Source organism: Podarcis pityusensis, assembly GCF_964106645.2.
Source record: "Podarcis pityusensis genome assembly, chromosome: Z".
Lineage (NCBI taxonomy): Eukaryota > Metazoa > Chordata > Lepidosauria > Squamata > Lacertidae > Podarcis > Podarcis pityusensis.
Window position 1 is genome coordinate 18,099,052 of NC_138044.1, and position 15,550 is coordinate 18,114,601.

At 44.9% G+C, this 15,550-nt stretch overlaps 1 protein-coding gene across 3 annotated transcripts in view; it reads left to right on the forward strand.

The window, feature by feature from the left end:
• The window catches only part of COL5A1 (collagen type V alpha 1 chain), a 184,275-nt gene that overhangs the window by 105,923 nt on the left and 62,802 nt on the right, over positions 1-15,550 (forward strand). For all 3 annotated transcript variants that reach the window (XM_080989706.1, XM_080989708.1, XM_080989707.1), the window contains exons 17-26: positions 23-76; positions 2,177-2,230; positions 2,865-2,918; positions 4,105-4,149; positions 6,585-6,638; positions 8,215-8,259; positions 10,024-10,077; positions 11,025-11,069; positions 12,056-12,109; positions 13,740-13,784. In XM_080989706.1, coding sequence (XP_080845832.1) covers positions 23-76; positions 2,177-2,230; positions 2,865-2,918; positions 4,105-4,149; positions 6,585-6,638; positions 8,215-8,259; positions 10,024-10,077; positions 11,025-11,069; positions 12,056-12,109; positions 13,740-13,784 — 504 coding nt within the window. The remainder of the gene's footprint in view (positions 1-22; positions 77-2,176; positions 2,231-2,864; positions 2,919-4,104; positions 4,150-6,584; positions 6,639-8,214; positions 8,260-10,023; positions 10,078-11,024; positions 11,070-12,055; positions 12,110-13,739; positions 13,785-15,550) is intronic.

A 15,550-nucleotide genomic window follows, 5' to 3' on the forward strand; every position in this document is an offset into this window, starting at 1 on the left:
ATTTCTTCCCCTCTCTTTTTAGGGACGTGCTGGAAGCGACGGCGCTCGAGGGATGCCTGGCCAGACTGGGCCAAAGGTATTTGGGCCAAAACATTCAGGGTCTTCTTTTTTTTTTAATCCCCATTTACTTTAGGAAACATACTACCATTTACAAGGAGCAATCGCATTCTGGGTGGGATGAGCCTGTCGCCTCGGGCCTAGTGCTCCTTTCAGCCCCAAAGCTGAAGATTTGCAACTGCAGATTTAATGGCCGCACCTGCCCTTTGTGCTAATTTATATATCTAGAAAGAAATTTCCCTTTTTCCTTTGCTCCTCACTTCCTTCACAGTTCGCTCAGCAATCATCAAAAGGGACAGAAGCCACTAAACAGGAAATTTGAATATGCAGACATTTTGCCAGTGAGCTGCATGTTAGAAGGTTTAAGTGTTTGATTAAGTTGGTACTTAAGGTAGAAATGGATGGAGACAGGGACTGTTGCAAAGGAAGAGGACCACAAATCATTTGTCCCTGGAGATGTGCAGCCACCATTGCCTGGTCCCAAAAATATTGAAAATTAGGGAGATGTTTCAGGGTCAGGGTAGAGGAGAGGTGGCTAAATAATTTTAAACTACAAAGACAGAGATTTTTCTGTGTACAGGCTTGGTGGTCCAGCCCCTGGCCCAGAGGTTCCCCACCCCTGTTTATAGATCATGGGTAGGAAACCTGCATCCCTCTAGATGTTATTGGACTACATATCTCATCCATTGCTAGTTGGCACATCCAATGCTCATGCATGATGGGAGTTGTTTTAAATTACTTTTAAAATTGTATTTTAATGCTGTAACCCACATTGGGACCTTCAGGTGAAGAGCAGGCAATTATTATTATTATTATTATTATTATTATTATTATTCGAATAATGCCCAGAGGGCCAAGGTTCCTGACCCCTCTTACAGATAAATCTTGTTTGAAAAGCTTAAATATTGTGGGTGGTATTCAACAAAGTTTTGCGCAGGGTAGGTCTATTGAAATGGATGGACCGAACTTATTCATTTTAATAATTTAATGGGTCTGCTCAGAGTAGAACCTAGGCCCTACCTGCACCATATATTTAAATCAGCATCGCACTTAAAAGAATGGTGCCTCCTTTCAAAGCATATTGGGAACTGTAGTTTCTTAAGGGTGCTGAGAGTTGTTAGAAGATCATTATTCCCATAGGTAAAGGTAAAGGGACCCCTGACCATTAGGTCCAGTCATGACCGACTCTGGGGTTGCAGTGCTCATCTCACTTTATTGGCCGAGGGAGCCGGCGTACAGCTTCCGGGTCATGTGGCCAGCATGACTAAGCCGCTTCTGGCGAATCAGAGCAGCGCACGGAAACGCCGTTTACCTTCCCGCCGGAAGTATTTATCTACTTGCACTTTGACGTGCCTTTGAACTGCTAGGTTGGCTGGAGCAGGGACCGAGCAACGGGAGCTCACCCTGTTGCGGGGATTCGAACTGCCGACCTTCTGATCGGCAAGTCCTAGGCTCTGTGGTTTCACCCACAGCGCTACCCGCATCCCTGTTCCCATATTCCCTATTCCCATAGCAGAGCCTCAATTCTCAGTTCCCTGTGAAGAAGGATTGACTGTTAAACCGCTCTAGGAATTGTATCTGAGGGATAATAGGGGGCCTCCTGACAACTCTCAAACTAGCAAATTACAGCTCCCAGAATTCTTTGCGGGCAGCCCTGACTATTTAAAGTGGTATGATGCTGCTCTAAATGTGTAGTGCATATGGAGCCTGCACTGACTACCACCGTATGTGCTAAATATCTGCTATTAGCACAGAATTAGCTGTTGCTCCAAAGCTGTGGCTATTGTGGAAACAGAGGCCCTGAGATACCTTCCCCTCATCCTTCCACCTTCCTTTGCTCATTGCAGTAATGCCATGTGTGACTTGATGTCCATCCTCCATCCATGCCTGTTGTAGGCAGCATCTATTCTGGGAAGGGTAGCTCCCAATGATTTAACCAGGCAACAAAACCTGGATGTATTTTGTCTGAATGCTCAGCATATTTGGCAAGAAGAAACTTTGCCATCTCTTGATCTGACAAGCTGCTAGGAGAGCTCATTCACTTACAGCTTTTAGGAAATGGTAGGTGATTTTGTTGTTGTTTTTAAAAAAGTTACCTCTCCTTAAAATTTTACTATAGGGTGACAGAGGTTTCGATGGTCTCGCTGGATTGCCAGGGGAGAAAGGCCACAGGGTAAGTCTATTACAGGTTTATATCTTGTTCTGGCTGAATTACTTTATATGCCATCATGAAGAGGCTGACTGGTTTTGATAACCTCAACTTGGGATGGGGGGGCGGGTGGAATTCAGTTTGGTTCATTAACCTACCTAATTCAAAATGCCCAAAGCAGGGCATTAAACCAAAATGCACCTATCCTTCAAAACTCATGCTTCTCTGAATTTTGCAATTCAGTTCTCAAACATTAAAAACGTGTATTAAAAAATGCATACATTAGTGAAAGTAATATGCATTGTTTTAAGGGAAATTGCTAGCAAAGATGGATATATTAAGATAAATAACATTTCATATAGCCATTTGCAATTTTATAATGCTGGAAAGTTGTATACTATGGAAGGCATCTGAATAAAATTCTATATATTTTTTCTATTAAAAAAAAAAATTAAAGGCTGCAAACCCCAAAGACAGAATGCCAGTGGCTGGAATCCACAGGAGGGGAGATCCTGCTTACATTCCACTGGGCATTTGATTGGCCATTGTGAGCAGAAGAAGCTGGACTAGATGAACCATTGGCCTGATCCTGCAGGGCTCTTTCTAGGTTCTTGTGTTCTTCAAGAATGTGGTTCATTCTGTCCTTTGTTTTTCTTAGGGTGAACCAGGCCCTTCAGGACCCCCAGGAGCCCCTGGAGAAGATGGCGAGAGGGTGAGTCCATTCCGCTCTTCTTTTGACTGCAAGGAACCCAGGCAGGTTCAGATGTGCTTGTTCCTCACTCTCTGACTGCAACCCATGTGTGATAGCCCATGTGTGCAAATGGAGCTCTTGCAAATCATTCACTACTTTTTCATGCATTTAGGGATGTGAGAAGGCATCGCTTTCTGTCATGCCTTGAATCCATCACACGCAGCTCTGTTTCCATTCCACTGCAGTTTGACTTCTGCCCCAAACTCCCTTTTTCATTCTGCTGTAGCAAAATGACATAACTTACGGCATTGATTACAGCAATTCCATTATAATTACTTTCTTACACCTCTTTCATTTCAATTCAGTGCAAATTTGGGGAGTAATCAATTATGGATTGTTTGCAGGTGGACAACAACAGCAAATACCAGTTGCATTCACTGGATGGATTTCTATTCTAGATATGAACATTAGCAATTTCTGTTCCCATTTCTATTTAGATTTAAAATCTTGAACATCCTTACATTCATTTCCTGTCCAAAGGAAGCCTGTTGATATAATGGGGGAAAGAGAGGAAGACCCTATATTTAACCCCCCTGTTGAGTTTGGATCATTTGATCCATTAGCTGGCTATTTTTCAATGGTTCCCCCATTGGTTCCAACCATTTCTTCAGTGGTTCCCCCTACCCTATGCTATAAAAAGTATTATTCAGGTCAGTGGTTTGCAGGCCCCATTAAGGAACATAATAACACAACAAAATATAAAACAGTAACAATTAATTGCCCATTTATTCGAAATCCAATTAAAACTAGTTTGATTAATTCAACAAAGCTGATGAACTTGATTCAGTGATACCAGGGGTCAGAAGCACTTTGGGAACCACTGTGTTACATATTAACCTTCATTTATCAAAATTATCCCCCCCCCACGCTCTTTGTTTAAGCAAATCTATCTTCATAAATGTTGGCATGGATTATGATGATATTGCTTACAGTTTCTCTGATCTCATCAGTTCTACACATGCTGTATTATTCTCTTAGTTGACAAGGTCTTCTTTATGCATGGGCTACTCCTTATCACTCTCACAGAGCTGTTTTCCCTGTGCAATTATTTAATCACAAATGAAAACTCCTGTGATACAGTTGGTAGAGCCCATTTCTGATCTCCCTCTCTTGCCTTCTTCCTTCCCATTTCTTTGCATCCAAATAGGGCGACGATGGTGAAGTTGGACCCAGAGGTCTCCCTGGTGAACCCGTAAGTCATTCACCACAGCAATAAACACAAAACAAAGTACAGCATATACTGCATTAGCTATGTATTAGAGGTGTACACCAAAGATTCTTCACTAAGATAGCATAATGCCCGGTGTCTCACATGAGTGCTTATGAAGTGTTGGAGATGCGATGTACCCGCCCCACCCGCAGAGCATATACCCATAGGGAAACCCAGGTTTGCTAAAACATAATATGTGAAAAGGTCCTCCGCAACTTACTTTGTCCATTTTGGCTAGCTCTCCACCGAGTCCCCATATTGCAGACAGGAAGACTGAGGCTGAATGAGAGAACAGGCTTCCTTAAGCCCACTTGATGAGTTCATGGCACAAATGACACTAGAACCAGGTGTTTCCTGGGTCATATCTCCTATTCATACCAGTTGGACTAGTACTTGGGAGAGCCAGATTCAAATTCCCCACTCAGCCACTGGGTGACCTTGGGCCATTCACTGTCTCTTGGCCTGACCTACCTCCCAGGGTTGTTGTGAAAATGAAAATATGGGGCAGGAACCATGGACCTTGAGCTTTTTGTAGAAAAGAGGGGGTTACTCGTGTAACAAAAAAATACATAGATAAATTACAGAAGCTGTCGATAAATCTGAGTGACAGATGCACGACTCTCCAGTTTTTTCTCTCAGCTCTAACAGAAAGCTGTCAATGGAGTTTTGAAAACATTTTAAAAGATTGCTGCTGTTGCAAAAACTGAGCTTACCAATATGACAGCCTTTGTCAAAAATGTTAGGAACTCTTCATTTGAGGCAAGGAGCAAAAAAGTGTGTGTGGTTTTTGTAGCGGGGTGGGCGTGGGGAGGAGAGATATGAATATCAAAAAGCTCCATCATATTTGGATGAGGTGAGGTGGCTGGTTAAGATCTGCCGAGGTGACGTCATCCTTCCTGTTTTCTTCAACATACTTTTCTAAGCAACAACTTCTAGGCTGTTTACCTGCCTTTAAAAACTGCTTTAAAATCCAGCAGGTACTGACAGTAATTAGGATGGCATTTAGATGAGTATAAATAGCCAGGGCACTTTTCTGGATCATTCATGGCTGGGGGAAGAAGGAAGAGGATGGTGATGAGGGAGGGACGGGTGGAGCCTGACGCTCTCAATGTAACTGCCTCTCAGTCTAAACTACCTCATAGGGTGGTTTTGAGGATAAAACAGAGCAGGGGAAGTATGTACACACCACCTTGAGCTTCTTGGAGAAAAAGTGGGATATAAATGCGATGATAATAATAATGATAACAACTTCACAGTATGAGACTGGGATGCAGCTAACTCCACACAGGCCCTGGATCCCTCTTTAGCCACTGGGGCATGATGGATTGTCTCAAAATGCTAGTCCTACTTAGAGTAGCCCTATTGGGAAACAGTGGACATTACTAAGCCAGATCTATGGATTTTAGTGGGTTTACTCTGAGTAGTACTTCATTACAATTTTATAGAATAAAAATAAATGCAACCAGAGAGACAGAGACAATGTGGTCTGAGCCATGAAACTCACTGGGTGCTGACTTTGGGCCAGTCATTGCTTCTCAGCCTAGCCTACCTCACAGGGTTGTTGCTTTTATTGACCCACAAAACCACATAGTCTTTGACTGGGCTGTAGCTAAGGAACTCCCTGTAAATTATAGTTTCTGCACAGGCTTTGGCACTCGAGGTAACGGGTTGTCTCCAACTGCTCATCCTACATAGAGTAGACCCACTGGGAAATAAGTGGGCATGTGGGGATTAAATGGGGGGGGGGGGACACAATGTGTGCAACTAGGTGCTTCTTAGAGAAAAAGGTGGAATGCAAATGCAATAAGTAAAACAATAAATAAATAGTAACCAACTCAGAGTATACCTGCTGAAATTAATGGATGTAAGTCCTGTCCATTATTTCCTTTGAAGAAAAGGTGGGATAGAAATGCAAACAATTTATCAATAAAACACATGCAATCAATTTCAATAGAAACAGAAATTTCAAAACCAATGCAGAGAATAATGTAATTATATCTATGCAACTTTTAAAAAAAAAAAAAAAAACACAACATACCACAATGCTGCTCATTTTCACTTGCATGATTTCCATTCCTGACTTCAGATGAACATATGGATTGAGGGGCAATTTCTGTTCCCATTTCTGACAGAATTCTCCAACATCTTTGGTGGGCACTGAACAGTCCTTGTTTGGCTGTTGGGGGAAAGTCCTACTTGTTTGTTTGTTTGTTTGTTTGTTTGTTTGTTTGTTTACACTCCAGCAAACCTCAGGATCACCATGAGACTCCTGCTATTTCACTCCATGTATGGGTGAAATGTTTTTCAGCTACAAAAGTGACAGCACTCAGAGAAACGGATCAGAAGTCGAATATAGAACATGATCTTCGTCTCACCCTAATGGACATGTTCAAACTCTTATTTGCTTCCTCTTATAGGGACCCCGTGGTTTGCTGGGACCCAAGGGACCTCCAGGACCCCCAGGACCTCCAGTGAGTAGCATTAATTTTTTAGTGTCTCCTCCCCCTGGCTTTGGAGCACATCCTCATCTTACAAAAGAGTCATCCTAGCTGAGATAGCAAAAATAATAATAAAAAGTGCTCCCACCCCCCTGTTTCTGTCCTATCAGATGTTACAATGTTGTAATGGAGGGGATTTAAGTAATCAGAGAAGAGCAATAGTGCAATGATGTAGTATTGTCCCTGGGGAGCTTATGGGAAATAAAAATGGGAGAAGGGCCATAGGTCAGTGGTCAGACAGTTGCTTTGCATGCAGAAGGAGCCAGGTTCAATTCCTAGAGGCACCTTCAGATGGGGTTGGGAAAGACTCCTTGCCTGAAAACCTGAAATGGTGCTGCTGCCAGTCCGTGTAGATAATTCTGAGCTAGAAACCCTACAGATTCGCTGCTAGGGATGTGAGTAGGCAGCAGTTTCCAACCCCTTTCTGTGTTGGTCATGCTGTTTTTGTTCCACTACAGTTCCACTTCCTCTGAAACCTATACTAAGGTTACCAGACGTCCCCGTTTCCCGGGGACAGTCCCCGGATTTACAAATCAGTCCCCTGACAAAATCCATTTATTAGGAGGAAGTTGAAAAGTGCCCCCGGAGTCACTGAAAAAAATCTGGTAACCTTAACCTATACTGTATATCCCTCTGTCCTCTGTGGCTGAAACCTATGTGATAAATCATGTGATGAATTTCAATGGAAGGGAAATGTCAATAAAACATTGCAGTAAATTAACGCAATTATTGGAGCAATAGTGACTACCACTCACAAACGCAGGATTTCCTATCTTCCTACATTTGCAAGCTCTCCAAGGGGGCCATTCCTGCCTCTGTGCCTGTTGATTGGAAGGAGAGAGTGCTGTGATTCCTGCAGAGAGATGGCATCCAACCTCTTGGAGGCTGATTGATTAGGACAAAATGGGACACTGCCTCACTATTCTTGGACAGTTTGGACAGCCTCCACCCGCTTTCCTTCTTATAGAATGTGTGGCTCTGGCTGTCATTGTTTCTGGCTCTGGCTCAAATTTGCTGTGGCTCCTCCCACTGTTGGTCTTCTCACCTTCCATCCCCGTGGGAACCAGCCTCACTGATCCAAGGTGGTGTGGAGTCTCCTCAGTTGGAAGTTTTTAAGCAGAGGTTGGATGGCCATCTGTCAGGGATTCTTCAGCTGTGATTCCTGCATTGCAGGAGTTTGGACTAGATGACCAATGGGGTTCTTCCCAACTGCAGTTCTATGATTCTACGCACCTCATCTGTAGCTAGAGCTGATCATGACACAGTGGCAGTTCTGTTACAGCAGGAATTGGGAACCTTTGACCCTCCAGATGTTGCCAGCGTACAACTCGTATTAGCTCCTAGCAAGTATGGTCAATTATGGGAGTTGTAGATCAGCAATATCCAGTGGGTCAACATTTCCCCATACCTTTATGCCCCGCATTTTGGGAATATTAGCCAGTTAGGAAGCTGGATCGGGTCTGGAGCTTCTTGGTTCTGTTTGATTTTCTCAGAAGATGCTGAAAGCGTCTCACTTTGCCTTGATTACCTATATTAAATTTCCTCCCAGGGCATAGCTGGCATGGATGGGCAGACGGGTCCCAAAGGGAGTGTGGTAAGTTCTTTCCTCCACTCTGTTTAACTATCCAGGTTTCGTGTGTATGTGTTGTGTAAATTACATTTACTAATTGCTTTCCTGAGCTGCGTTCGTTTCACATCCGGTGAATGTTCAAGGTGCTGTTTTCTGGAAGGAAATGGTTGCTAATTAATTTTTAATTTGAAATTGATTTTCCAGTAGTGTTGCACATCCCTTCCCTTTGTGCGGGCAATATATCAACTAACACACTGGGGTAATTTATGGGCATCAAAACAGCTTTACACCAAATGCCAGTCTCTCTCACTCCTTCTTCCTCCCTCCCCCCCTCTCATTCTCTCTGATACACATAGCATTTGTCAGTGTGCTGGGTTGTATGTACGACTTATTCATCCTATACAGTAGGGCACCGAGAAGGAACTCTAACACTAGAATTTGTGGCCATCTAGTGAACTTAATGGGACGTGGGTGGCACTGTGGGTTAAACCACTGAGCCTAGGGCTTGCTGATCAGAAGGTCGGTGGTTTGAATCCCCGCAACAGGGTGAGCTCCCGGTCTCTGCTCCTGCCAACCTAGCAGTTCAAAGGCACGTCAAAGTGCAAGTAGATAAATAGGTACCGCTCCGGCGGGAAGGTAAACGGCATTTTCGTGCGCTGCTCTGGTTCGCCAGAAGTGGCTTAGTCATGCTGGCCACATGACCTGGAAGCTGTACGCCAGCTCCCTCAGCCAATAAAGCGAGATGAGCACCGCAACCCCAGAGTCGGTCATGACTGGACCTAATGGTCAGGGGTCCCTTTACCTTTACCTTTACCTTTAATGAACTTAACGTTGGAGGATTCAGGACAGTTAATAGAAAACCCTTCTTCATGCAGTGCAGTTAAAACTATGGAACTCACTATCAAAGGAGGCAGTAATGGCCACCAACTTGGATTGCTTTAAAAGAGGATGAGACATGTTCATGGAGGAGAACAAGGCTATCAATGGTAACTAACCAGGATGCCTATGCTCTGCCTCCCCAGCTGGAGGCAGCAGCGCTTCTGAACACCAGTTACAGGAAAGTGCAGGAGGGAAGAGGGGTCTTGTGCATGGGTCCTGCTTGTAGGTTTCCCATAATGAGCACCAGGTTGGTCACTGTGAGGACAGGATGCTGGATGAGATGGGGCCCCTCTGGCCTAATCCTGATGTTCTTGTGTGATGTTCTAATCAGCCCCTTTCATTAGGAGCAGAGGAGAATCTCAGCTGAGTTTGCAGCTAAGTGCAAACCCTACCCAACTTGGATGGCTTTAACAGGGTATTGGACAAATTTGTGATGGCTGCTAACCATTAAGGTTACGTTCCACCTCCACAGTCAGAGGCAGTAATGCTTCTGAATACCAGTTGTTGGGAATCCTGCATGTGATTCCTGCATTGTGGGGGCTTGAGCTAAATGACATTTTGAGCCCTTCTAACTCTACAGTTCTATGGTTCTATCTATGATTCTATGAATCACAAGTGAGCAGAGTTGCTGTTCTGCTCATGTCCCACTTGGGGGCTTCCCATTGGGGCATCTGGTTGATCACTGTGAGGACAGGAGGCTGCACTAGATGGGCCAGTAGCCTGATCAAGCAGATTTTTCTTATGTTCTTAGGGCCCTAATTTAACCTCAAAATGATCCTTGTACAATTGTAACAATCCTCTACAATGCCCTGTCTTTGTTGTAATTGCTTTTGGGTTTGTCTGAAATTAATAAAATGCACAGTGTTTTCTGGGCATATGGATTTTAAATTTGGTCTTCTTCTTCTTCAGGGTCCTCAAGGTGAGCCGGGACCCCCAGGTCAACAAGGAACTCCAGGTGCTCAGGTGAGAGAATCCTTTTTGAGCCAAGTGAAAAGAAAAACCTTTGTGTCCATTAGATTGAAGTGCATGATGCTAAATTGTGGGTCAGTCATCTTGCTGCAGGATTGGAAAATGGAGATCAAAAGGAGTTTCGTTTTCCTAATGTGGTTTAATTGCTATGTCAGGAAACTGCTGCATTTAGGAAGCAACAAAGCTCAGTGATAGGACACCTTTGTTGCAGGCAGGAGATCCCAGGGTCAGTCTCTGGTATCTCTAGGTAGGAATGAGAAAGACCCATTTCAAAGTGCAAGTACTGACCTATAAAGCTTTAGATGGCTCAGGACCTCAGGACCTCAATGACTATGTCTCCTCATGGTAATCATCCTCTGGGCCCCTTCTTCCTCCATGAGAGGTCCAGGGGGTGGAAACACAATAAATGGCCTTTTCTGCAGTGTCTCCCCATTTGTGGAATACTCTCCCCAGGAAGGCTTGCCTGGTGCCTTCATTAAATATTTTTAGGCACCAGGAGAAAAAGTTCCTCTAACCAGGGCTTTGGCCGATAGAACATTCTATAGTCTTATATTGTATGGGGGGGGTATTGGTTTGTTTTTGTGTTTGTTTTTATTATGTATTTTGTGTTCTCATTTCATATTTTTACGTCATGAACCACCCTGTGATTTTGGATGAAGGACCGTATACAAATTTAATAAATAAGAATAATAGATTTATATGTGCTATTTTATAATGAGTTAATTTAATCATTGTTACTGTACACCAAATGTTATCAAACTGTTCACATGCAGCAGGAGATGTACATTTTCCATAGTTCTTAGTGGTCATAATTTTTGCTGCTGTTATAATTTCCTGATCGTTTTCAGAGATAATATCTTTCAAATAACAGAATACAACAATTTGGGCTTCTTGGGGTATATGCTATCCCTATGTGTCTGAGATATCCCTTTGTTTTCTAGGGTCTTCCTGGTCCTCAAGGTGCAATCGGTCCACCCGGAGACAAAGTATGTTAATTAAAAGTAGTTGCTCTTTACAGTATTCTCTGCTGCTCTGAGTGCATATTCTGTCTTTGAATAAGTGTTTGTTTCCATGTTCAACACCTGCTTATTAAGATTTCTGGAGACTGTTCAGACTTGATAGAATCAACCCCAAAACAGTATGTTGTATGCTTGAGTTGCAACTTAGCCAAAGAGTGAGAGACTGAAAACAGAAATCAGCCTCTGGTGAGAGGTTGCTTCTGTAGGGTAAATATACAAAAGAACACCCTGGGCTATCTTTGTTCATGAAGACATGTTCAAAGTGATGTTCTAGCACATACAAATAAACCATTACAGTTCCATCAGTCTCCACACAAAGAACTTTCCCTCCGAGGTCACATCCACACCACACATGTAAAGCATATTTAAGACCCCTGACTTCAGCACAAGAATCCTGGGAACTGTAGTTTACCCCACATGGAGCTACAATTCCCTGAAGCTTCAACAAACAGTATTGGTTCATGCATTGGTTACTTCAAGACAGGATTACTGCAATGCACTCTGTGTGGGGCTTCATCCAGTGCTTGATCTAGAAACCGCAGTAGGTGCAGAATGCTGCAGCACAATTGCTGAAGGAGTGAGGCTTTGTCAACATATAGCATCTGTGCTCAGAGATCTGCACAGGTTGCCCATTTGCTACTGGGTCGAGCATGGGCATAGCCAGGGGGTCAGCTGCCCCCCTAAATCAAGAAAATATATAAAAAAATTTAACTAACTGACCAATTGCATCACAGGTAACTTGGTTCTGCCCCCTCCCATCCCCTGTGGGTCTACTCTGAGTATAGTCGGTGTTGAATGCAATCTATAAGATTGAATTGAGATACGATGAATCATGTCAAGGATATATGTAGTCAGAACACTATCAGCAAGGCAGATCAGGTTGATGATGCTTCCATGGTGGACATCAGTTGTAGAAGTGACTCAGCTTCCTGTTTCCTTTTTTTCTCCCTTAGGGTCCACTGGGGAAACCTGGACTTCCTGGTATGCCTGGAGCAGATGGTCCCCCGGTAAGCCTTCTTGGGAATTTTTGGTGACCTTTCTTGCTTCCAGGGCAAGGCTGGGGAACCTTTTTCAGTCTGAGGGCCGTGTTCCCTGGTCGATGATCTTCTGGAGGCCACATGCCAGTGGTATAATAATAATAATAGTAATAATAATAACTTATTACTTATACCCCGCCCATCTGGCTGGGCTTCCCCAGCCATTCTGGGCGGCTTCCAACAAAATATTAATATACCATAATACATCAAACATTAAAAGCTTCCCTAAACAGGACTGCCTTCAGATGTCTTCTAAAAGTCTGGTAGTTGTTCTCTTTGACATCTAGTGGGAGGGCCACAGGGAGGGCGCCACTACTGAGAAGGCCCTCTGCCTGGTTCACTGTAACTTGGCTTCATGCAGCGAGGGAACCGCCAGAAGGCCCTCAGCACTGGACCTTAGCATCCGGGCAGAATGATGGGGGTGGAGACGCTCCTTCAGATATACTGAACCGATGCCATTTAGGGCATTTAGGTCAGCACCAACACTTTGAATTGTGCTCGGAAATGTACTGGTAGAGGTAAAAGTCAGAGCCTCTCCACCCTGGCAGGCACTATCACAGTTCAAGGATACAGTCAGACAGAAGCAGCCCAAGAAGGTGTGAGGCTGAGCTGGTGAGAGGTTTGGCATCAAGAGAGTTTGGAGGGCCAGATGCAGAGTTCTGGAGGGCCACATTCACACCCTGGGCCTGAGGATCCTCACCTCTGTTGTAGCAGGCAGCATTCCCTCCTGGGTGACCTTCGGACAGCGACATCCCAGTTGTGGGCAGGGCCAGGGGGAAAGGTGGGTGGAGCAATCAATTGTATTTTTGTACAGTAGGCTAATGTATACTAAACTTACAAACTCCTCTTAAACTGGAGGCATGATGAGAGTTCACAGACATGTTCCATCCAGCCAAAAACATTTGGGGTATGAAGTGGGGCCAGTGGGGTGTGTTGCCTGGGGAGAGACTCCCAGGGTCCAGATAGATAGACCTGTAGGGCCACATTTGGCAATACAGTGATACCTCGGGATGCGAACGGGATCCGTTCTGGAGCCCTGTTCACATCCCGAATGGAACACAAGATGTGAGGGTGCAATGGGACGTGCGCAGGTCGCGTTTTTGCTGCTTCTGCGCATGCGTGTGATGTCATTTTGAGCGTATGCGCGAGCGGCGAAACCCGGAAGTAACGTGCTCCATTACTTTCGGGTTGTCGCAGAGCGCAACTCGAACGCGCTCAACCCGAAGCACATTCAACTCGAGGTATGACTGTAGTGGAAAGTGCCCATTTTGCATCACCATCTGATAATGTTCTGTAGAGTGCCATGCCTTGAGTATAATTTCCCTCGGAAGGTCTAAATCATTTTTCTTCAACATTGGGTCCCCAGATGTAGGTGAACTGCAACTCACTTTGTCCCTGACCATTAACTAAGCTGTCTGGGGATGTTGGGAATTGTAGTCCAAGAATGGATGGGAACCCAGGATTGGCGAACATGGATCTAAGCCAGTTTGGGCGAAACCACTGATCTAAGTGACCTTATGGGGATTATGCAGGGTCAGGCGGTCATTCAGGTAGTAATATATCAGCTGATTTATCCCCCCCCCACTTTTCTTCACAACAGGGTCACCCTGGCAAAGAAGGTCCACCTGGTGAGAAGGGAAGTCAGGTACGTATCTAGCCTACGGACAACCTTCAGCATGCTTGTGTTCTTCAGTTAGAAGTGTGTGTACAAGGGGGAGTTTAAAGGCTGGGATTCAATAATTAGTGAGATCAATATCTGAATGGAACTCCCTCCCACAGGAAGCAGGGATGGCCACCAACCTAGATAGCTTTAAAAGAGGATCAGACAAATTCATAGAGGAGTGGGCTATTGGTGGCCACTAGCCCCAATGGCTCTGCTCTGCTTCCACAGCAGACTAAGGCAGCCTTCTGAGTAGAAAGTCCTGTTTCTCCCTCTCTCATTAAACTGGAACACATGAGCATAAGAATAATAGATTCTATGAATAGAATCATAGGATCATAGGAGTTGGAAGGGCTGTCTAATCCAACCCCCTTCAGTGCAGGAATGACAGCTAATGATGGAGTCCAACAACATCTGGATGGCTATGAGTTTCCCACCCCTCCCTTAAGCAGAATGGATGGAGAGGTCTCCTAATGAGCCACAACAGAGTGAAAAAACACAGGGGAGAAGAGGGAAGGGAGTCTTCCACTCATCCCTTTCCATTTTAAGGCTACAGGCAGGTGCCCCCTAGCCTTAGAGCAACATAAAGGCCTCTCAGTAGTCTCTGTTGAGGCCATGGGTCTGTTTCCCTTCCTCTGCCAGCTGCTGCACCTTAGCACAAGCAGGTCACAGGGGGTTGGACTAGATGACTCTTTGGACCCTTCCAACTCTATGATTCTGTGGTTTAGCTCCCTCCTCTCCAGCATGAGGGTTGACCATAATTTAGAAAGCTTTGCTCAGGGACTTCAATTATTTGGCTGGCCAGTCTCCACACCCCATCCATTTATTTCCAAAGTATTTCATTATGGGTGTGTGTTTGCTGAGCTGATTGAAGTTCAGAGCAGCCTTGCCTTGGGACTGAAAGAGAGAGAGAGAGAGCCATGAAGAAATTGCAGCTGCGACTTCACTCGGAGGGCGTCCTGTCCCCATCTTGGCTGCTCACAAGGACAGGAATCTGCAAAGCGTCTGCGCCCACAGAATCCTCAAGCAGGCTCATCCATCATGGAAGTCAGTGGCAGGGCTGGAAGTCATTTAGCAAATGGCAGGGAGTCCGCAGGTGTCCCTGGGATGGGAGAGGCTGCCACATTCTCTGCAGATTGCAGGACAGGCTGTCTTGACCTCGGAGCAAAAGCTGCCCACCTGAGGCTGTTCTCGTTGACTTGGATATGAGATGATGGAGACACCTGGGGGGGTGACGGTGTGGGCTGGTTGGGGGTGGAGAGGAGAGAGGCAGCAGGCACCTCCTTTCTTCAGTCTGAGGGAGAACTGGAGCCAAAGTAGAAACCATGTCAAATAATGTGTAAAAATATATATTTTTACATTGAAAGGAGGGAGGAGCAGCAACAAGGACAGGGGCATAAGGGGTGAGGAGGCGAAGATGGAGAAGTACACTGACACACACTCTTTGTCTGTCTGTCTGTTTCTCTCTCCCTCTCCCCCTCCCCCCCCCACATTTTCTCACACACTCATACACACTTTCTCTCACACACCCTCTCACACACGTTTTATCTGCCACACACACAAACTTTCACTCTCTCAGTCATGCAAACACCCACACACATCCACACACACACACCTGCCCAAAGAGGAAGAGAATGTTACTGTGGGAAGCCTCTGTTGGTGCAGCAGATCGGCCTAAAATAATTCCTTAGGAACAAGAATGCAGAAGACAAATGCATAGCGCCACCAGAGCATTTTCTTGTTTAAAAAAA